This window comes from Tympanuchus pallidicinctus, unplaced genomic scaffold (assembly GCF_026119805.1).
Source record: "Tympanuchus pallidicinctus isolate F22 unplaced genomic scaffold, pur_lepc_1.0 scaffold1, whole genome shotgun sequence".
Classification (NCBI taxonomy): domain Eukaryota; kingdom Metazoa; phylum Chordata; class Aves; order Galliformes; family Phasianidae; genus Tympanuchus; species Tympanuchus pallidicinctus.
In genome coordinates this window covers 3,510,097-3,531,588 of record NW_026294618.1, presented here as the reverse complement: position 1 = coordinate 3,531,588, position 21,492 = coordinate 3,510,097, and the positions used below count along the sequence as shown (strand labels likewise).

The window sequence follows — 21,492 nt, the reverse complement described above, 5'->3', positions numbered from 1 at the left end:
TGTATCAGCTGCCCTGAGAACTCCTACATTTGAACCTGATGGACTTCCTATATTTTATTTATATTTTTAAATTATAACAAAATTAAATAAATATAAGAGTAAAATAAAAATGTATCAATATCCTTCAAACTGTACCCAGTTCTTATAATTTAAGCGTTTTTCTCCTAGGTCTCTTTTATAACTAATAGGCAAAACTTCCATGAGCACAAAAACAACAGCTCTTCCATTTAGAATTTTATCTTTTTTTTTTTCTTTTTTTTTCCCTTCTTTTTCTTGTGAGCAGCTGCAGAGGATGTGATTGTATGATCTGGCATGCTGTTTGTGGCATGCTGATGAAAGATTAAAATGCCCATCCTATTTAACTCTTACCTATTTTGTTTCAGATATATGTAGATGGTGACATAAACTAAAATAAGGAATGCTCAAAAGCATGAATTATTCAAGAAATATTAATTTTTTGTTGTTTATAAAGTGATATAAAGTCCCTAATAATATTTCTAATAAAAGCTAAGGGATCCTCCTTCCCTTCTCACCGCAGCACATCTGTGACAAATAGCAAACAGCCATAAAGCATCTCGCACCATCAGTTCATTGTGCAGACCCCAATTACATTTTGCAGATAAAATGATTATAACCACCCAGAGTCACCATTACTGAGTACAGTGATCGAATGCCAAGCAGTACCTGTTTTCTTGTTTGTAAGATTTTAATTGAGCAGCAGAAGTAGAAGTCTTGGAATGATGGATTTTATTTCAAATGATAGCTGTGACTTACCACTGATGATGGGCAGTCCTCAGCAAACTTCTCACCACGAGGTTCCTTCACCTTCTCTTTGCCATCCGTGTCCTCTCTGCAAATGACAGGAAGGGAGGACAGACCTTTGGTAACATTACTCAACTCCTGTCCCCATGGCACGTCCACAATTAGCAAGAACAGCATGAAATCCAGCTGGGAAAACGTCCTGGCCTTGGCCTGTCCCATGGAAACATGCCCAGACCCAGCTTGGCCAATCCCTGCCTGGAAATCACATCTCCTGCCCAGTATTTTCAATCAATTTTCTGCAATGGAACAGCACACTCACACGCAGGGACCCCCAGAGCACCATTCAGGGAGGATGGAAGGCATCTGAGCCGCCTTTGTCTTCAGCCCATCCAAGTAATTATGAAGCTGAAACCTGGTCATGAAGAAAACATTCCCAGTACAGAGATTTCTGAAAGTCATCCATGAGAGTCCTGCAGAGGGGAACAACCTGTTCGAGTCCTGCTCCTCATCCAAAGGCAGCAACATTGCATTTTCTATTTCCTACTTGCTTAAGTCCCTAGTAATCACTAAAAATGCTCTCTCTGTCCACATTTCTCTCAGCCTATGACAACTGATGTTTCCATTTATTCGCTTTTATACAACTTGAAGCTTGTATCATAGCCAAGGTTGTTCTCAAGGGCAAATATGGTACTCCAGGCCATCTCAAAAGTTTTAGGTTTCCCCATCCATCTTCGGTCTCTGGGGGTTTTAATCAGTTTTACTCAAATGGACCAATACTTGCAGGGGCTGGAGAAGGACTTCTTATAAAGGCATGTAGTGACAGAATGAGGGAAAATGACTTTAAACTGAAAGAGAGTAGATTTAGACTAGATATCAGGAAGAAATTATTTCATGTGAGCGTGGTGAGTCACCGAACAGGTTGCCCTGTGAGGCTTGGGATGCCCCTCCATGGAAGCACTCAAGGCCAGGCTGGATGGGGCTGTGAGCAACCTGCCCTAGAGGGAGGTGCCTGTGCCTATGGCAGGGGTTGGAAGTAGGTGATCTTAAAGATCCCTTCCAACACAAACCATTCTATGATTCTGTGACAACCTGGGAAATAAATGGGAGTTTGGCAGGTGTGCAGTTTATCCAGGTTGGAAGGGTCTGGGCAACCTGGGAAGGACCAAATGAATGCTAATATCAGAAAGGGCACTGAAACAACAGAAAAAAAAATATTCAGGAGTACCCATAAGAGGAAAATGAGATGAAAATGTATTGCCTTCGAAAATTTTGCATGAAAGATTGCATGTGTCCATGTTATTATTTCATACACTGCTATGCACAAAATTAACGACAGCAAATTAAGTAACTGAAAGGCAAGCAATGCTCTAAGCATCAGCAGTGCCCTAAGCAGCAGTCTGTGCCTGTTTCCAGGTATTTCACATAGCCCTGTGGCCTAACGTCTCTCGCAGGAAGCGGAATGCTCTGAGAGGGATTGCACCAAGACCTGGGGATTTGTGGTCAAGCCGTCCAAAGTGCAGCCTCATTGGAAGGCAGCAAAATGCAGCACCAATTGGGAAGCAAAAGCCCTCTTTCATTGGCCAGTGGCTGCTCTGCCAGAGCCCTCAATCTTCACATAAAGAGGAGTGTTTGGGGCTGGGGATCCTGCCGGAGAAGAGAGACAGAAGGCGGCGGTGCTCCTCCTCCTCCTCAGTGGGTAATCCCTCCTGTGGCTGCTTCTGGACAGGTGCCCTCTGCTCCTTGCCTTTATCCACTTCTTTGCTTTCATTGCGATTCAGTCCATGGGCACTGGGAGACACCGAGCTCTTTGCAGCCTGGAACTGCCCAGCCGCCTACAGAGGCTGCCATCTGCACAGCACTCAGTGCTCCAACCTGCCTTTTTCCTCCACAGCTGACCAGAATTCCAATTCCCTTATGGTTGAGGTCAGGCTTTCACTGCTGCTCAAGAGACAGTGGTGTCCTTCTCCAACTTGGAGAACAGTGACACTTGTCTTGGTCTCTGAATGCCACGGCAGGCTGAAGGTGAATGGTTCAGCAGTCGGTGATGCTTTTAAAGTAACACATGCTGTGCCATACGGAAGCAGAACTAAAATTCTCAATGCAAGAAGACCAATATTCATAAAATCAAAGACAGGATTTTGTTGCAATAGGGGAGGAAAGGGACTGTGAGAGCTTCTAGTCTCAGAAGTCTTGCAAACTCAAAGAAGAGGAGATGGTAGGCGTGCTTGTTTCAAGATATATTTATGGACTATTTGAATATTTGCAGTTTCTTTTCAGTTCACTGTACTGTATAAGATTTTGGTGGGGGCCATTTGGGGCACACTATAAGCTGTTGCTCATCTCTCAGTGAGGGATTAACCATTCCATGTCCTTTTGTGTTGTTGTGTCAGTTCCTTGCAGATCAGCATTTCGCATCCCGGCCGTGGCCATGAGGATCCTTTACCTGCTGCTGGCTGTGCTCTTTGTGGTGCTGCAGGGCGTTGCAGGTGAGATGTGACTTGGACAGGCTGGACAGTGAGCTGCCAGGAAGCCCGTGCAATTCAGCAAGGGGAAGAGCTGAGTCCTGCAGCTGGGGAGGAACAACCCCAGCACCACGACGTTCTGTGGACAGCCAGCTTTAGAGAATGTGCATCAACTTTTGCTCAGTTCCACAGAAAATGATTTTTCTTTTTTTCACTGTTCAGGTCAGCGCTACTTTCCTCAGCCTTTTGATACTTGTAGGCTTCGAAATGGAATCTGCACTCGAGGAATCTGTCGGAGGCCATATTACTGGATTGGAACCTGTAACAATGGAATAGGCTCTTGCTGTGCAAGGTATGTGGAAGTGCAAAGCATTCTTATGGCTATGTGTCACCATGGGTCGCTTTTCCAATGACAGCCCTGCTGGAACAGAGGGTCCTCAGGGGTTGTTCACATCCCATGGCAGGATCCGTTATGGTGCCATGAAATACAGCAGATAAACAATCCCAAATGAATGGCACCACAGACAAACTGCTTGGGGGGCAAGCTAAAACTGTCTGCTTTTCATCATACAGGGGCTGGAGGAACTGATGACTCCCTGACTTCTCCTGGGAAATCCTTCCTGCATCTACCAAATGCCATCTCTGCACTCCAGCCCCATCACACCTGCTGGCAACACATCCTCCTGCAAAAACACACAAAAAAAAAACCAAAAAAAAGCAAGGGAATGGCTTTTAATACTTCCCTATGCTCTGAAGCAAATACTATCACCTGTGAAATCATAAATCTGAACCAGGCAGCATCCCCAAAAAGGCTTCTTTTCTCGCTTCAATACAATAAAATGACTAACACTGGCATTTCTCTGCTTGAACTTTGGCTATGTTTGTTGGGGAAGATGGGGATTTTTCCTTCATCTCCTTGCACCACAGGCAGTAACACGCAGGTGGGCTGGTGGCTTGTAGAGATGAGCATTCTGCAGAAATATAGGCTGAGACATTTCTGCAGAAATACAGGCTCTCTACAATTCCCTGGTGGGAGGTTGCTGCGAGGTGCACGTTGGTCTCCTCTCAGGTGACAAGTGATAGGACACAAGGAAATGGTGTCCAGATGTGCCAGGGGAGGTTCAGAAAGGATGTCAGGAAGAATATTTTCATGGAAATAGCCTTTTGGTGATGGAAGAGGCTCTGCAGGGAAGTGGTGCATTCGCCCTGCCTGTAGGTATTTAACTGACCGAGGGAGGTGTCCCTAAAGGACGTGGTGTAGCGGTGGCCTTGGCAGTGTTAGGTGAGCGATGATCTCAACAGCAAACTTCTCACCACGAGGTTCCTTCACCTTCTCCTTGCCATCCTCTTCTCCCCGTGTCCTCCCTGCAAATGACGGGAAGGAAGGAGTGACCTTTGGTGACATTACTCAACACTTGTCCTCAGGGCACATCCACAATTAGCAGGAACAGCATGAAATCCAACTGGGGAAATGTCCGGCTGTCAATGCAGTCATTGGGCACTTCTGCCTCATTCCAACATTGCCAGGGCAATAAATATCCCCGGTAGGTCTCAAAGAATCAGGGACCAGGTAGCGACATCCTTTTGCTCCGGTGGTACAGTTGACAAAGCAGAGCAAAAGGGATGGCATCCAGAGGGAACTGGACAGGCTACTGAGGAGGGCCCATGCCAGCCTCAGGAAGTTCAGCAGCACCAAGTGAAAAGTCCTGCACCTGGGTTGGGGCAATCCCGAGCACAGATACAGGCTGGGCAGGGAATGACTTGAGAGCAGCCCTGAGGAGAAGGGTTTGGGAGCGCCGACTGATGAGGGATTCAACATGAGACAGCCATGTGTGCGTGCAGACCAGAAGGTCAACCGTACCCCGGGTTGCATCAAGAGAAGTGTGACCAGCAGGGAGAGGGAGGTGATTCTGCCCCTCTACTCTGCTCTGTGAGGCCCCAAATAGAGTACGGTATCGTGTTGTGAGGCCTACAACACCAGAAGGACATGGAGCTGTTGGAGCAGTGCAGAGGAGGGCCACAGAGATGATCGGAGACCTGGAGTGTCTCCCCAGCCAGGACAGGCAGAAAGAGATCTTCTCATCCTGCAGAACAGAAGGCTCCAGAGGACCTTATAGGGACCCCCCAGTACCTGCAGGGGGCCTACAGGAACACTCTGCAGGGACCTTTTGTAGGGGCAGGTATTGACAGATCAAAGAGTAATAGTTTCAAACTGGAAAAGGGCAGATTTAGTCTAGGTATCAGCAAGAAAATGTTTACTCTATGGACAGTGAGGTACTGGAACAGGTTGCCCAGCAAGGTTTTGAATGGCCATTCCTTGGAAGCATTCTAGGCCTGCCTGGATGGGAATGTGAGCCACCTGGGCTACAGAGAGGTGTCCCTGTCTAAAGCAGGGTGTTGAAACTGGATGATCTCAAAGGTATCTTCCATGTATTGCCGTTCGATGATTCTTTGATTCTCTGATAATCAGGGAAAGAAATAGGAGGTTGGCATGTGTGCTGGACTAAGCGAATGCTCATATCAGAAAGGGCACCTAAAAAACAAAAGAAGAAAAATCAAGAGTAAACCTAAGAGGAAGAAGGGATTAAAATCTATCTTCTTATAAAATTTTGCATGAAAGATTGCATGTGTCTTTGTTATTATTTCATACACTGCTATGCACGATATTAACGACAGCATAATTAAGAAGCTGAAAGTCAAGCAATGTTCATTCTTCTCTTGACAAGGAGAAGAAACACGAAGGATGATAGTAAAGGCCAAAGCATTATGCAGGCCAATGATAGCCAAGATGCTGTTGCAGCCCTGAGAGTAAAACTTCATCCTGAAGGCAGAAGTGGGACCTGAGCAGCAGTCTGTGCCTGTTTCCAGGTATTTCACATAGCCCTGTGGCCTAACGTCTCTCGCAGGAAGCGGAATGCTCTGAGAGGGATTGCACCAAGACCTGGGGATTTGTGGTCAAGCCGTCCAAAGTGCAGCCTCATTGGAAGGCAGCAAAATGCAGCACCAGTTGGGAAGCAAAAGCCCTCTTTCATTGGCCAGTGGCTGCTCTGCCAGAGCCCTCAATCTTCACATAAAGAGGAGTGTTTGGGGCTGGGGATCCTGCCGGAGAAGAGAGACAGAAGGCGGCGGTGCTCCTCCTCCTCCTCAGTGGGTAATCCCTCCTGTGGCTGCTTCTGGACAGGTGCCCTCTGCTCCTTGCCTTTATCCACTTCTTTGCTTTCATTGCGATTCAGTCCATGGGCACTGGGAGACACCGAGCTCTTTGCAGCCTGGAACTGCCCAGCCGCCTACAGAGGCTGCCATCTGCACAGCACTCAGTGCTCCAACCTGCCTTTCTTCCTCCACAGCTGACCAGAATTCCAATTCCCTTATGGTTGAGGTCAGGCTTTCACTGCTGCTCAAGAGACAGTGGTGTCCTTCTCCAACTTGGAGAACAGTGACACTTGTCTTGGTCTCTGAATGCCACGGCAGGCTGAAGGTGAATGGTTCAGCAGTTGGTGTTGGTTTCAGAGTAGCATGTCATGTACCATATGGAAGCTGAATGAAAATTCTCAATGCAAGACCAATATTCATAAAATCAAAGATAGAATTTTGGAACAATAGGGGATGAAAGGGACTTTAAGAGCTTCTAGTCTCAGAAGTCTTGCAAACTCAAAGAAGAGGAGATGGTAGGCGTGCTTGCCTCAAGATACATCAGTCATTTGAACACCTGAAAGTTTATTTGTGTTCACTGTACTGTATAAGATTTTGGTGGGGGCCATTTGGGGCACACTATAAGCTGTTGCTCATCTCTCAGTCAGCAGAAAAGCATTCCACGTCCTTTTGTGTTGTTGTGTCAGTTCCTTGCAGATCAGCATTTCGCATCCCGGCCGTGGCCATGAGGATCCTTTACCTGCTGCTGGCTGTGCTCTTTGTGGTGCTGCAGAGCGTTGCAGGTGAGATGTGACTTGGACAGGCTGGACAGTGAGCTGCCAGGAAGCCCGTGCAATTCAGCAAGGGGAAGTGCTGAGTCCTGCAGCTGGGGAGGAACAACCCCAGCACCAGGAAGTGCTGCGGGCACCAGCGGGAAGCGGCTCTGCTCTGCAGGAAAGGAGCTGGGGGTCCTGGTGGGCACCAAATGGGGCATGAGTGAGCAATGAGCCCTCAGTGCTAAGAGAGCAAGTGGTAATCTTGGCTGCAGTGGGCAAAGCCTCAGCAGCAAACAGCAGAGCTGTTCCTTTCCTTGTATTCAAGTGTGGAGAGCCCAGCACAGGGCCTCCAAGGTGCAGCAGGGCCTGCAGCAGCGGTGCTGGGTAAAGAGGCTGTGAGAGCTGGGGCTGCTCAGTTCAGAGCAGGGGCAGCTCAGGGGTACGGCACGACCACAAATCCTACAGGAGGTGCACGGGGATGGGGCTGTGCTCCATGGAGCCCGGGGCAGTGCAGGGACACAGGACACAGCCTGGAGCCCAGGAGCTGCCATCAGCAGCAGCGCTGTGCTGGGCAGAGCGGGAGGCCTGGGCCAGGGAGCAGAGAGCGGTGGGGGTCCTTGTGATCTGATTAGGGGAGAGGAACTGGAGAGCATAGAGAATGTGCATCCACTTCTGCTCACTTGCTCTGTCAATTCCTTTTTTTTTTTCCTACTGTGCAGCTGAGCCATCCTTCTCTAGCCCCATGCATGCTTGTAGATTTCTAAGGGGAGTCTGCTTTCCTGGGCAATGTCAGCGGCCATATTACCGGGTTGGATCATGTGGTGGAACACGCTCTTGCTGTATAAGGTACGTGGAAGTGCAAGGCATCCCCAAGCAATGGCTGACAGCTGTGAGGCACAGCAGATGACAGCACCGTGTGTCACTTCTCCAATGACAGCCCTGCTGGAACAGAGGGTTCCCAGGGGTTGTTCATGTCCCATGCCATCCTCCATTGTGGTGCCATGAAATACAGCAGACAGACCCTGACCCAAATGAATTACACCACAGGATACCTGCTGGTGGGCAAGGAAAGGCTCTCTATTGTTATCATGCAGGGGCAGGTGGACCTGATGATTCCCTGGCTTCTCCTGGGAAATCCTTCCTGCATCTACCAAATGCCATCTCTGCACTCCAGCCCCATCACACCTGCTGGCACCAAACCCTGCTGCAAAAAAAGAAAGAAAAAGAAAAAAAAGGCATTCATTACTTCCCTCGCTTTGAAGCAGATATCAGCACTGTGAAATCATAAATATTTCTTCCTTGCTTCAATAAAATGTCTACACTGGCATTTCTGTGATAGAACCTTGGCTGTGTTTGTTGGGGAAGAAGGGGATTTTTCCTTGATCTCCTTGCACCACAGGCAGCAACATACAGGTGACTTGTGGAGATGAACATTCTGCAGAAATGCAGGCTGAGGCTTTATGACTCTGTATTACTGCCTGATGGGAGCTGCTGGAGGGAGGTGTCCCTAAGGGATGTGGTGTAGCGGTGGCCTTGGCAGTGTTAGGTGAGCGATGATCTTGAAGATCTCAACAGCAAACTTCTCACCACGAGGTTCCTTCACCTTCTCCTTGCCATCCTCTTCTCCCTGTGTCCTCCCTGCAAATTCCGGGAAGGAAGGAGTGACCTTTGGTGACATTACTCAACACTTGTCCTCAGGGCGCGTCCACAATTAGCAGGAACAGCATGAAATCCAACTGGGGAAATGTCCGGCTGACAATGCAGTCATTGGGCACTTCTGCCTCATTCCAACATTGCCAGGGCAATAAATATCCCGTGTAGGTCTCAAAGAATCAGGGACCAGGTAGCGACATCCTTTTGCTCCGGTGGTACAGTTGACAAAGCAGAGCAAAAGGGATGGCATCCAGAGGGAACTGGACAGGCTACTGAGGAGGGCCCATGCCAGCCTCAGGAAGTTCAGCAGCACCAAGTGAAAAGTCCTGCACCTGGGTTGGGGCAATCCTGAGCACAGATACAGGCTGGGCAGGGAATGACTTGAGAGCAGCCCTGAGGAGAAGGGTTTGGGAGCGCCGACTGATGAAGGATTCAACATGAGACAGCCATGTGTGCGTGCAGACCAGAAGGCCAACCGTAGCCCGGGTTGCATCAAGAGAAGTGTGACCAGCAGGGCGAGGGAGGTGATTCTGCCCCTCTACTCTGCTCTGTGAGGTCCCAAATAGAGTACGGTATCGTGTTGTGAGGCCTACAACACCAGAAGGACAGGGAACTGTTGGAGCAGGTGCAGAGGAGGGCCACAGAGATGATCAGAGGGCTGGAGCACCTCTCCTATTGAACAGGATGAGAGAGCTGGGGATCTTCAGCCTGGAGAAGAGAAGAATCCAAGGGGCCTCATGGGGGCATTCCTGTACATACTGGGGGCCTACAGGAATGCTGGGGAGGGACTTCTTGTAAAGGCATGTAGTGTGAGGACGAGGGAAAATGACTTTAAACTGAAAGAGAGTAGATTTAGACTGGATATCGATGATTCTGGAGCAACCTGGGACATAAATGGGAGGTTGGCAGGTGTGCAGCTTATCCTGAGTCTGCACAACCTGGGAAGGTCCAAGTGAATGGTGATATCAGAAAGGGCACTGAAACAACAGAAAAAAAAATAATCATGGAAAAAAAATAATCAGGAGTACCCCTAAGAGGAAAAAGAGATGAAAATGTATTTTCTTCTAAAATTTTGCATGAAAGACTGCGTGAGTCCATGTTATTATTTCATACACTGCTAAGCACTAATTTAATGACAGTATAATTAAGAAGCTGAAAGGCAAGCAATCACAGAATCACAGAGTCACAGAATCACAGAATCATAGGGGTTGGATCGTAGGGTAGGTCACTATGGACCTCAGTGGGGTCATGATGGAGCTGTTATGGTGTCCCTATAAAGCTCTATGGAGTCATACTCATTCTTCTCTTGACATGGAGAAAAGACTACACGAAGGATGGCAGTAAATGCCAAAGCATTATGCAGGCCAATGATAGCCAAGATGCTGTTGCAGCCCTGAGAGTAAAACTTCATCCTGAAGGCAGAAGTGGGACCTGAGCAGCAGTCTGTGCCTGTTTCCAGGTATTTCACATAGCCCTGTGGCCTAACGTCTCTCGCAGGAAGCGGAATGCTCTGAGAGGGATTGCACCAAGACCTGGGGATTTGTGGTCAAGCCGTCCAAAGTGCAGCCTCATTGGAAGGCAGCAAAATGCAGCACCAATTGGGAAGCCAAAGCCCTCTTTCATTGGCCAGTGGCTGCTCTGCCAGAGCCCTCAATCTTCACATAAAGAGGAGTGTTTGGGGCTGGGGATCCTGCCGGAGAAGAGAGACAGAAGGCGGCGGTGCTCCTCCTCCTCCTCAGTGGGTAATCCCTCCTGTGGCTGCTTCTGGACAGGTGCCCTCTGCTCCTTGCCTTTATCCACTTCTTTGCTTTCATTGCGATTCAGTCCATGGGCACTGGGAGACACCGAGCTCTTTGCAGCCTGGAACTGCCCAGCCGCCTACAGAGGCTGCCATCTGCACAGCACTCAGTGCTCCAACCTGCCTTTTTCCTCCACAGCTGACCAGAATTCCAATTCCCTTATGGTTGAGGTCAGGCTTTCACTGCTGCTCAAGAGACAGTGGTGTCCTTCTCCAACTTGGAGAACAGTGACACTTGTCTTGGTCTCTGAATGCCACGGCAGGCTGAAGGTGAATGGTTCAGCAGTTGGTGTTGGTTTCAGAGTAGCATGTCATGTACCATATGGAAGCTGAATGAAAACTCTCAATGGAAAGGGGCCGATACTCAAAAAATCAGTCAAAGACAGGATTTTGGTGCAATAGGGGAGGAAAGAGACTGTAAGAGCTTCTAGTCTCAGAAGTCTTGCAAACTCAAAGAAGAGGAGATGGTAGGCGTGCTTGCCTCAAGATATATTTATGGACTATTTGAATATTTGCAGTTTCTTTTCAGTTCACTGTACTGTATAAGATTTTGGTGGGGGCCATTTGGGGCACACTATAAGCTGTAGCTCATCCCTAAGTGAGGGATTAAACATTCCATGACCTTTTGTGTTGTTGTGTCAGTTCCTTGCAGATCAGCATTTCGCATCTCGGCCGTGGCCATGAGGATCCTTTACCTGCTGCTGGCTGTGCTCTTTGTGGTGCTGCAGGGCGTTGCAGGTGAGATGTGACTTGGACAGGCTGGACAGTGAGCTGCCAGGAAGCCCGTGCAATTCAGCAAGGGGAAGTGCTGAGTCCTGCAGCTGGGGAGGAACAACCCCAGCACCACGAAGTTCTGTGGACAGCCAGCTTTAGAGAATGTGCATCAACTTTTGCTCAGTTCCACAGAAAATGATTTTTCTTTTTTTCACTGTTCAGGTCAGCGCTACTTTCCTCAGCCTTTTGATACTTGTAGGCTTCGAAATGGAATCTGCACTCGAGGAATCTGTCGGAGGCCATATTACTGGATTGGAACCTGTAACAATGGAATAGGCTCTTGCTGTGCAAGGTATGTGGAAGTGCAAAGCATTCTTATGGCTATGTGTCACAGCTACCGATGTCACCATGGGTCGCTTTTCCAATGACAGCCCTGCTGGAACAGAGGGTCCTCAGGGGTTGTTCACATCCCATGGCAGGATCCGTTACGGTGCCATGAAATACAGCAGATAAACAATCCCAAATGAATGGCACCACAGACAAACTGCTTGGGGGGCAAGCTAAAACTGTCTGCTTTTCATCATACAGGGGCTGGAGGAACTGATGACTCCCTGACTTCTCCTGGGAAATCCTTCCTGCATCTACCAAATGCCATCTCTGCACTCCAGCCCCATCACACCTGCTGGCAACACATCCTCCTGCAAAAACACACAAAAAAAAAACCAAAAAAAAGCAAGGGAATGGCTTTTAATACTTCCCTATGCTCTGAAGCAAATACTATCACCTGTGAAATCATAAATCTGAACCAGGCAGCATCTCCAAAAAGGCTTCTTTTCTCGCTTCAATACAATAAAATGACTAACACTGGCATTTCTCTGCTTGAACTTTGGCTATGTTTGTTGGGGAAGATGGGGATTTTTCCTTCATCTCCTTGCACCACAGGCAGTAACACGCAGGTGGGCTGGTGGCTTGTAGAGATGAGCATTCTGCAGAAATATAGGCTGAGACATTTCTGCAGAAATACAGGCTCTCTACAATTGCCTGGTGGGAGGTTGCTGCGAGGTGCACGTTGGTCTCCTCTCAGGTGACAAGTGATAGGACACAAGGAAATGGTGTCCAGATGTGCCAGGGGAGGTTCAGAAAGGATGTCAGGAAGAATATTTTCATGGAAATAGCCTTTTGGTGATGGAAGAGGCTCTGCAGGGAAGTGGTGCATTCGCCCTGCCTGTAGGTATTTAACTGACCGAGGGAGGTGTCCCTAAGGGACGTGGTGTAGCGGTGGCCTTGGCAGTGTTAGGTGAGCGATGATCTTGAAGATCTCAACAGCAAACTTCTCACCACGAGGTTCCTTCACCTTCTCCTTGCCATCCTCTTCTCCCTGTGTCCTCCCTGCAAATGACGGGAAGGAAGGAGTGACCTTTGGTGACATTACTCAACACTTGTCCTCAGGGCGCGTCCACAATTAGCAGGAACAGCATGAAATCCAACTGGGGAAATGTCCGGCTGACAATGCAGTCATTGGGCACTTCTGCCTCATTCCAACATTGCCAGGGCAATAAATATCCCCGGTAGGTCTCAAAGAATCAGGGACCAGGTAGCGACATCCTTTTGCTCCGGTGGTACAGTTGACAAAGCAGAGCAAAAGGGATGGCATCCAGAGGGAACTGGACAGGCTACTGAGGAGGGCCCATGCCAGCCTCAGGAAGTTCAGCAGCACCAAGTGAAAAGTCCTGCACCTGGGTTGGGGCAATCCCGAGCACAGATACAGGCTGGGCAGGGAATGACTTGAGAGCAGCCCTGAGGAGAAGGGTTTGGGAGCGCCGACTGATGAAGGATTCAACATGAGACAGCCATGTGTGCGTGCAGACCAGAAGGCCAACCGTACCCCGGGTTGCATCAAGAGAAGTGTGACCAGCAGGGAGAGGGAGGTGATTCTGCCCCTCTACTCTGCTCTGTGAGGTCCCAAATAGAGTACGGTATCGTGTTGTGAGGCCTACAACACCAGAAGGACATGGAGCTGTTGGAGCAGGTGCAGAGGAGCGCCACAAAGATGATCGGAGACCTGGAGTGTCTCCCCAGCCAGGACAGGCAGAAAGAGATCTTCTCATCCTGCAGAACAGAAGGCTCCAGAGGACCTTATAGGGACCCCCCAGCACCTGCAGGGGGCCTACAGGAACACTCTGCAGGGACCTTTTGTAGGGGCAGGTATTGACAGATCAAAGAGTAATAGTTTCAAACTGGAAAAGGGCAGATTTAGTCTAGGTATCAGCAAGAAAATGTTTACTCTATGGACAGTGAGGTACTGGAACAGGTTGCCCAGCAAGGTTTTGAATGGCCATTCCTTGGAAGCATTCTAGGCCTGCCTGGATGGGAATGTGAGCCACCTGGGCTACAGAGAGGTGTCCCTGTCTAAAGCAGGGTGTTGAAACTGGATGATCTCAAAGGTATCTTCCATGTATTGCCGTTCGATGATTCTTTGATTCTCTGATAATCAGGGAAAGAAATAGGAGGTTGGCATGTGTGCTGGACTAAGTGAATGCTAATATCAGAAAGGGCACCTAAAAAACAAAAGAAGAAAAATCAAGAGTAAACCTAAGAGGAAGAAGGGATTAAAATCTATCTTCTTATAAAATTTTGCATGAAAGATTGCATGTGTCTATGTTATTATTTCATACACTGCTATGCACGATATTAACGACAGCATAATTAAGAAGCTGAAAGTCAAGCAATGTTCATTCTTCTCTTGACAAGGAGAAGAAACACGAAGGATGATAGTAAAGGCCAAAGCATTATGCAGGCCAATGATGGCCAAGATGCTGTTGCAGCCCCGAGAGTAAAACTTCATCCTGAAGGCAGAAGTGGGACCTGAGCAGCAGTCTGTGCCTGTTTCCAGGTATTTCACATAGCCCTGTGGCCTAACGTCTCTCGCAGGAAGCGGGATGCTCTGAGAGGGATTGCACCAAGACCTGGGGATTTGTGGTCAAGCCGTCCAAAGTGCAGCCTCATTGGAAGGCAGCAAAACGCAGCACCAATTGGGAAGCAAAAGCCCTCTTTCATTGGCCAGTGGCTGCTCTGCCAGAGCCCTCAATCTTCACATAAAGAGGAGTGTTTGGGGCTGGGGATCCTGCCGGAGAAGAGAGACAGAAGGCGACGGTGCTCCTCCTCCTCCTCAGTGGGTAATCCCTCCTGTGGCTGCTTCTGGACAGGTGCCCTCTGCTCCTTGCCTTTATCCACTTCTTTGCTTTCATTGCGATTCAGTCCATGGGCACTGGGAGACACCGAGCTCTTTGCAGCCTGGAACTGCCCAGCCGCCTACAGAGGCTGCCATCTGCACAGCACTCAGTGCTCCAACCTGCCTTTCTTCCTCCACAGCTGACCAGAATTCCAATTCCCTTATGGTTGAGGTCAGGCTTTCACTGCTGCTCAAGAGACAGTGGTGTCCTTCTCCAACTTGGAGAACAGTGACACTTGTCTTGGTCTCTGAATGCCACGGCAGGCTGAAGGTGAATGGTTCAGCAGTCGGTGATGCTTTTAAAGTAACACATGCTGTGCCATACGGAAGCAGAACTAAAATTCTCAATGCAAGAAGACCAATATTCATAAAATCAAAGATAGGATTTTGGTGCAATAGGGGAGGAAAGGGACTGTGAGAGCTTCTAGTCTCAGAAGTCTTGCAAACTCAAAGAAGAGGAGATGGTAGGCGTGCTTGCCTCAAGATATATTTATGGACTATTTGAATATTTGCAGTTTCTTTTCAGTTCACTGTACTGTATAAGATTTTGGTGGGGGCCATTTGGGGCACACTATAAGCTGTTGCTCATCTCTCAGTCAGCAGAAAAGCATTCCACGTCCTTTTGTGTTGTTGTGTCAGTTCCTTGCAGATCAGCATTTCACATCCCGGCCGTGGCCATGAGGATCCTTTACCTGCTGCTGGCTGTGCTCTTTGTGGTGCTGCAGGGCGTTGCAGGTGAGATGTGACTTGGACAGGCTGGACAGTGAGCTGCCAGGAAGCCCGTGCAATTCAGCAAGGGGAAGTGCTGAGTCCTGCAGCTGGGGAGGAACAACCCCAGCACCAGGAAGTGCTGCGGGCACCAGCGGGAAGCGGCTCTGCTCTGCAGGAAAGGAGCTGGGGGTCCTGGTGGGCACCAAATGGGGCATGAGTGATCAATGAGCCCTCAGTGCTAAGAGAGCAAGTGGTAATCTTGGCTGCAGTGGGCAAAGCCTCAGCAGCAAACAGCAGACCTGTTCCTTTCCTTGTATTCAAGTGTGGAGAGCCCAGCACAGGGCCTCCAAGGTGCAGCAGGGCCTGCAGCAGCGGTGCTGGGTAAAGAGGCTGTGAGAGCTGGGGCTGCTCAGTTCAGAGCAGGGGCAGCTCAGGGGTCCGGCACGACCACAAATCCTACAGGAGGTGCAAGGGGATGGGGCTGTGCTCCATGGAGCCCGGGGCAGTGCAGGGACACAGGACACAGCCTGGAGCCCAGGAGCAGCGCTGTGATGGGCAGAGCGGGAGCCCTGGGCCAGGGAGCAGAGAGCGGTGGGGATCCTTGTGATCTGATTAGGGGAGAGGAACTGGAGAGCATAGAGAATGTGCATCCACTTCTGCTCACTTGCTCTGTCAATTCCTTTTTTTTTTTCCCACTGTGCAGGTGAGCCATCCTTCTCTAGCCCCATGCATGCTTGTAGATTTCTAAGGGGAGTCTGCTTTCCTGGGCAATGTCAGCGGCCATATTACCGGGTTGGATCATGTGGTGGAAGAGGCTCTTGCTGTATAAGGTACGTGGAAGTGCAAGGCATCCCCAAGCAATGGCTGACAGCTGAGAGGCACAGCTGATGACAGCACCGTGTGTCACTTCTCCAGTGACAGCCCTGCTGGAACAGAGGGTTCCCAGGGGTTGTTCATGTCCCATGCCAGCCTCCATTGTGGTGCCATGAAATACAGCAGACAGACCCTGACCCAAATGAATTACACCACAGGATACCTGCTGGTGGGCAAGGAAAGGCTCTCTATTGTTATCATGCAGGGGCAGGCGGACCTGATGATTCCCTGGCTTCTCCCGGGAAATCCTTCCTGCATCTACCAAATGCCATCTCTGCACTCCAGCCCCATCACACCTGCTGGCACCAAACCCTGCTGCAAAAAAAGAAAGAAAAAGAAAAAAAAGGCATTCATTACTTCCCTTGCTTTGAAGCAGATATCAGCACTGTGAAATCATAAATATTTCTTCCTTGCTTCAATAAAATGTCTACACTGGCATTTCTGTGATAGAACCTTGGCTGTGTTTGTTGGGGAAGAAGGGGATTTTTCCTTGATCTCCTTGCACCACAGGCAGCAACATACAGGTGACTTGTGGAGATGAACATTCTGCAGAAATGCAGGCTGAGGCTTTATGACTCTGTATTACTGCCTGATGGGAGCTGCTGGAGGGAGGTGTCCCTAAGGGACGTGGTGTAGCGGTGGCCTTGGCAGTGTTAGGTGAGCGATGATCTCAACAGCAAACTTCTCACCACGAGGTTCCTTCACCTTCTCCTTGCCATCCTCTTCTCCCCGTGTCCTCCCTGCAAATGACAGGAAGGAAGGAGTGACCTTTGGTGACATTACTCAACACTTGTCCTCAGGGCGCGTCCACAATTAGCAGGAACAGCATGAAATCCAACTGGGGAAATGTCCGGCTGTCAATGCAGTCATTGGGCACTTCTGCCTCATTCCAACATTGCCAGGGCAATAAATATCCCCGGTAGGTCTCAAAGAATCAGGGACCAGGTAGCGACATCCTTTTGCTCCGGTGGTACAGTTGACAAAGCAGAGCAAAAGGGATGGCATCCAGAGGGAACTGGACAGGCTACTGAGGAGGGCCCATGCCAGCCTCAGGAAGTTCAGCAGCACCAAGTGAAAAGTCCTGCACCTGGGTTGGGGCAATCCCGAGCACAGATACAGGCTGGGCAGGGAATGACTTGAGAGCAGCCCTGAGGAGAAGGGTTTGGGAGCGCCGACTGATGAAGGATTCAACATGAGACAGCCATGTGTGCGTGCAGACCAGAAGGCCAACCGTAGCCTGGGTTGCATCAAGAGAAGTGTGACCAGCAGGGAGAGGGAGGTGATTCTGCCCCTCTACTCTGCTCTGTGAGGTCCCAAATAGAGTACGGTATCGTGTTGTGAGGCCTACAACACCAGAAGGACATGGAGCTGTTGGAGCAGGTGCAGAGGAGCGCCACAGAGATGACCAGAGGGCTGGAGCACCTCCCCAATGGAATAGGCTGAGAGAGCTGGGGATCTTCAGCCTGGAGAAGAGAAGAATCCAAGGGGCCTCATGGGGGCATTCCTGTACATACTGGGGGCCTACAGGAATGCTGGGGAGGGACTTCTTGTAAAGGCATGTAGTGTGAGGACGAGGGAAAATGACTTTAAACTGAAAGAGAGTAGATTTAGACTGGATATCGATGATTCTGGAGCAACCTGGGACATAAATGAGAGCTTGGCAGGTGTGCAGCTTATCCTCTGGGTCTGCACAACCCATGAAGGACCAAGTGAATGCTGACATCAGAAAGGGCACTGAAAGAGGAAAAAAATAATCATGGAAAAAAAATAATCAGGAGTACCCCTAAGAAGAAAAAGAGATAAAAATGTATTTTCCTCTAAAATTTTGCATGAAAGACTGCGTGAGTCCATGTTATTATTTCATACACTGCTAAGCACTAATTTAATGACAGTATAATTAAGAAGCTGAAAGGCAAGCAATCACAGAATCACAGAGTCACAGAATCACAGAATCATAGGGGTTGGATAGTAGGGTAGGTCACTATGGACCTCAGTGGGGTCATGATGGAGCTGTTATGGGGTCCCTATAAAGCTCTATGGAGTCATACTCATTCTTCTCTTGACATGGAGTAAAGACAACACGAAGGATGGCAGTAAATGCCAAAGCATTATGCAGGCCAATGATGGCCAAGATGCTGTTGCAGCCCTGAGAGTAAAACTTCATCCTGAAGGCAGAAGTGGGACCTGAGCAGCAGTCTGTGCCTGTTTCCAGGTATTTCACATAGCCCTGTGGCCTAACGTCTCTCGCAGGAAGCGGAATGCTCTGAGAGGGATTGCACCAAGACCTGGGGATTTGTGGTCAAGCCGTCCAAAGTGCAGCCTCATTGGAAGGCAGCAAAATGCAGCACCAATTGGGAAGCCAAAGCCCTCTTTCATTGGCCAGTGGCTGCTCTGCCAGAGCCCTCAATCTTCACATAAAGAGGAGAGTTTGGGGCTGGGGATCCTGCCGGAGAAGACAGACAGAAGGCGGCGGTGCTCCTCCTCCTCCTCAGTGGGTAATCCCTCCTGTGGCTGCTTCTGGACAGGTGCCCTCTGCTCCTTGCCTTTATCCACTTCTTTGCTTTCATTGTGATTCAGTCCATGGGCACTGGGAGACACCGAGCTCTTTGCAGCCTGGAACTGCCCAGCCGCCTACAGAGGCTGCCATCTGCACAGCACTCAGTGCTCCAACCTGCCTTTCTTCCTCCACAGCAGACCAGAATTCCAATTCCCTTATGGTTGAGGTCAGGCTTTCACTGCTGCTCAAGAGACAGTGGTGTCCTTCTCCAACTTGGAGAACAGTGACACTTGTCTTGGTCTCTGAATGCCACGGCAGGCTGAAGGTGAATGGTTCAGCAGTTGGTGTTGGTTTCAGAGTAGCATGTCATGTACCATATGGAAGCTGAATGAAAACTCTCAATGGAAAGAGGCCGATACTCAAAAAATCAGTCAAAGACAGGATTTTGGTGCAATAGGGGAGGAAAGGGACTGTGAGAGCTTCTAGTCTCAGAAGTCTTGCAAACTCAAAGAAGAGGAGATGGTAGGCGTGCTTGCCTCAAGATACATCAGTGATTTGAACACCTGAAACTTTATTTGTGTTCACTGTACTGTATAAGATTTTGGTGGGGGCCATTTGGGGCACACTATAAGCTGTTGCTCATCCCTAAGTGAGGGATTAAACATTCCACGTCCTTTTGTGTTGTTGTGTCAGTTCCTTGCAGATCAGCATTTCGCATCCCGGCCGTGGCCATGAGGATCCTTTGCCTGCTGCTGGCTGTGCTCTTTGTGGTGCTGCAGGGCGTTGCAGGTGAGATGTGACTTGGACAGGCTGGACAGTGAGCTGCCAGGAAGCCCGTGCAATTCAGCAAGGGGAAGTGCTGAGTCCTGCAGCTGGGGAGGAACAACCCCAGCACCACAACGTTCTGTGGACAGCCAGCTTTAGAGAAATGTGCATCATCTTTTGCTCATTTCCACAGAAAATGATTTTTCTTTTTTTCACTGTTCAGGTCAGCGCTACTTTCCTCAGCCTTTTGATACTTGTAGGCTTCGAAATGGAATCTGCACTCGAGGAATCTGTCGGAGGCCATATTACTGGATTGGAACCTGTAACAATGGAATAGGCTCTTGCTGTGCAAGGTATGTGGAAGTGCAAAGCATTCTTATGGCTATGTGTCACAGCTACCGATGTCACCATGGGTCGCTTTTCCAATGACAGCCCTGCTGGAACAGAGGGTCCTCAGGGGTTGTTCACATCCCATGGCAGGATCCGTTACGGTGCCATGAAATACAGCAGATAAACAATCCCAAATGAATGGCACCACAGACAAACTGCTTGGGGGGCAAGCTAAAACTGTCTGCTTTTCATCATACAGGGGCTGGAGGAACTGATGACTCCGTGACTTCTCCTGGAAATCCTTCCTGCATCTACCAACTGGCCTCTCTGGCACTCCAGTTCCATCACACCTGCTGGCAACACATCCTCCTGCAAAAACACACACAAAAAAAACAAAAAAAAGCAAGGGAATGGCTTTTAATACTTCCCTATGCTCTGAAGCAAATACTATCACCTGTGAAATCATAAATCTGAACCAGGCAGCATCTCCAAAAAGGCTTCTTTTCTCGCTTCAATACAATAAAATGACTAACACTGGCATTTCTCTGCTTGAACTTTGGCTATGTTTGTTGGGGAAGATGGGGATTTTTCCTTCATCTCCTTGCACCACAGGCAGTAACACGCAGGTGGGCTGGTGGCTTGTAGAGATGAGCATTCTGCAGAAATATAGGCTGAGACATTTCTGCAGAAATACAGGCTCTCTACAATTGCCTGGTGGGAGGTTGCTGCGAGGTGCACGTTGGTCTCCTCTCAGGTGACAAGTGATAGGACACAAGGAAATGGTGTCCAGATGTGCCAGGGGAGGTTCAGAAAGGATGTCAGGAAGAATATTTTCATGGAAATAGCCTTTTGGTGATGGAAGAGGCTCTGCAGGGAAGTGGTGCATTCGCCCTGCCTCTGGGTATTTAACTGACCGAGGGAGGTGTCCCTAAAGGACGTGGTTTAACGGTGGCCTTGGCAGTGTTAGGTGAGCGATGATCTTGAAGATCTCAACAGCAAACTTCTCACCACGAGGTTCCTTCACCTTCTCCTTGCCATCCTCTTCTCCCCGTGTCCTCCCTGCAAATGACGGGAAGGAAGGAGTGACCTTTGGTGACATTACTCAACACTTGTCGTCAGGGCGCGTCCACAATTAGCAGGAGCAGCATGAAATCCAACTGGGGAAATGTCCGGCTGTCAATGCAGTCATTGGGCACTTCTGCCTCATTCCAACGTTGCCAGGGCAATAAATATCCCGTGTAGGTCTCAAAGAATCAGGGACCAGGTAGCGACATCCTTTTGCTCCGGTGGTACAGTTGACAAAGCAGAGCAAAAGGGATGGCATCCAGAGGGAACTGGACAGGCTACTGAGGAGGGCCCATGCCAGCCTCAGGAAGTTCAGCAGCACCAAGTGAAAAGTCCTGCACCTGGGTTGGGGCAATCCCGAGCACAGATACAGGCTGGGCAGGGAATGACTTGAGAGCAGCCCTGAGGAGAAGGGTTTGGGAGCGCCGACTGATGAAGGATTCAACATGAGACAGCCATGTGTGCGTGCAGACCAGAAGGCCAACCGTACCCCGGGTTGCATCAAGAGAAGTGTGACCAGCAGGGCGAGGGAGGTGATTCTGCCCCTCTACTCTGCTCTGTGAGGTCCCAAATAGAGTACGGTATCGTGTTGTGAGGCCTACAACACCAGAAGGACATGGAGCTGTTGGAGCAGGTGCAGAGGAGCGCCACAAAGATGATCGGAGACCTGGAGTGTCTCCCCAGCCAGGACAGGCAGAAAGAGATCTTCTCATCCTGCAGAA

General features: G+C 49.4%; 2 protein-coding genes across 2 annotated transcripts; both read left to right on the top strand.

Annotated features, from left to right (window-relative positions):
* Positions 1 to 1,180: 1,180 nt before the first annotated feature.
* On the top strand, positions 1,181 to 20,245 carry LOC128089091 (uncharacterized). Its single transcript, XM_052700171.1, has 6 exons — positions 1,181 to 1,321; positions 2,176 to 2,458; positions 3,153 to 3,248; positions 11,520 to 11,649; positions 11,886 to 11,945; positions 20,024 to 20,245. Exons 1-5 carry the CDS (start codon positions 1,181 to 1,183, stop codon positions 11,899 to 11,901), a joined length of 666 nt encoding a protein of 221 aa, XP_052556131.1. The 3' UTR covers positions 11,902 to 11,945; positions 20,024 to 20,245.
* LOC128089082 (gallinacin-7-like) lies at positions 19,342 to 19,980 on the top strand. The gene is made up of 3 exons (XM_052700156.1): positions 19,342 to 19,399; positions 19,599 to 19,728; positions 19,965 to 19,980. Exons 1-3 carry the CDS (start codon positions 19,342 to 19,344, stop codon positions 19,978 to 19,980), a joined length of 204 nt encoding a protein of 67 aa, XP_052556116.1.
* Positions 20,246 to 21,492: the final 1,247 nt, after the last annotated feature.

Coding starts and splice junctions, on each gene's coding strand:
- LOC128089082 (XM_052700156.1), top strand. CDS start 19,342: ATGAGGATCCTTTGCCTGCTGCTGGCTGTGCTCTTTGTGGTGCTGCAG. Junction 19,400..19,598: donor GGTGCTGCAGGGCGTTGCAG/GTGAGATGTGAC, acceptor TTCACTGTTCAG/GTCAGCGCTACTTTCCTCAG.
- LOC128089091 (XM_052700171.1), top strand. CDS start 1,181: ATGAAGAAAACATTCCCAGTACAGAGATTTCTGAAAGTCATCCATGAG. Junction 1,322..2,175: donor CCTACTTGCTTAAGTCCCTA/GTAATCACTAAA, acceptor GCCTGTTTCCAG/GTATTTCACATAGCCCTGTG. Junction 3,249..11,519: donor GGTGCTGCAGGGCGTTGCAG/GTGAGATGTGAC, acceptor TTCACTGTTCAG/GTCAGCGCTACTTTCCTCAG.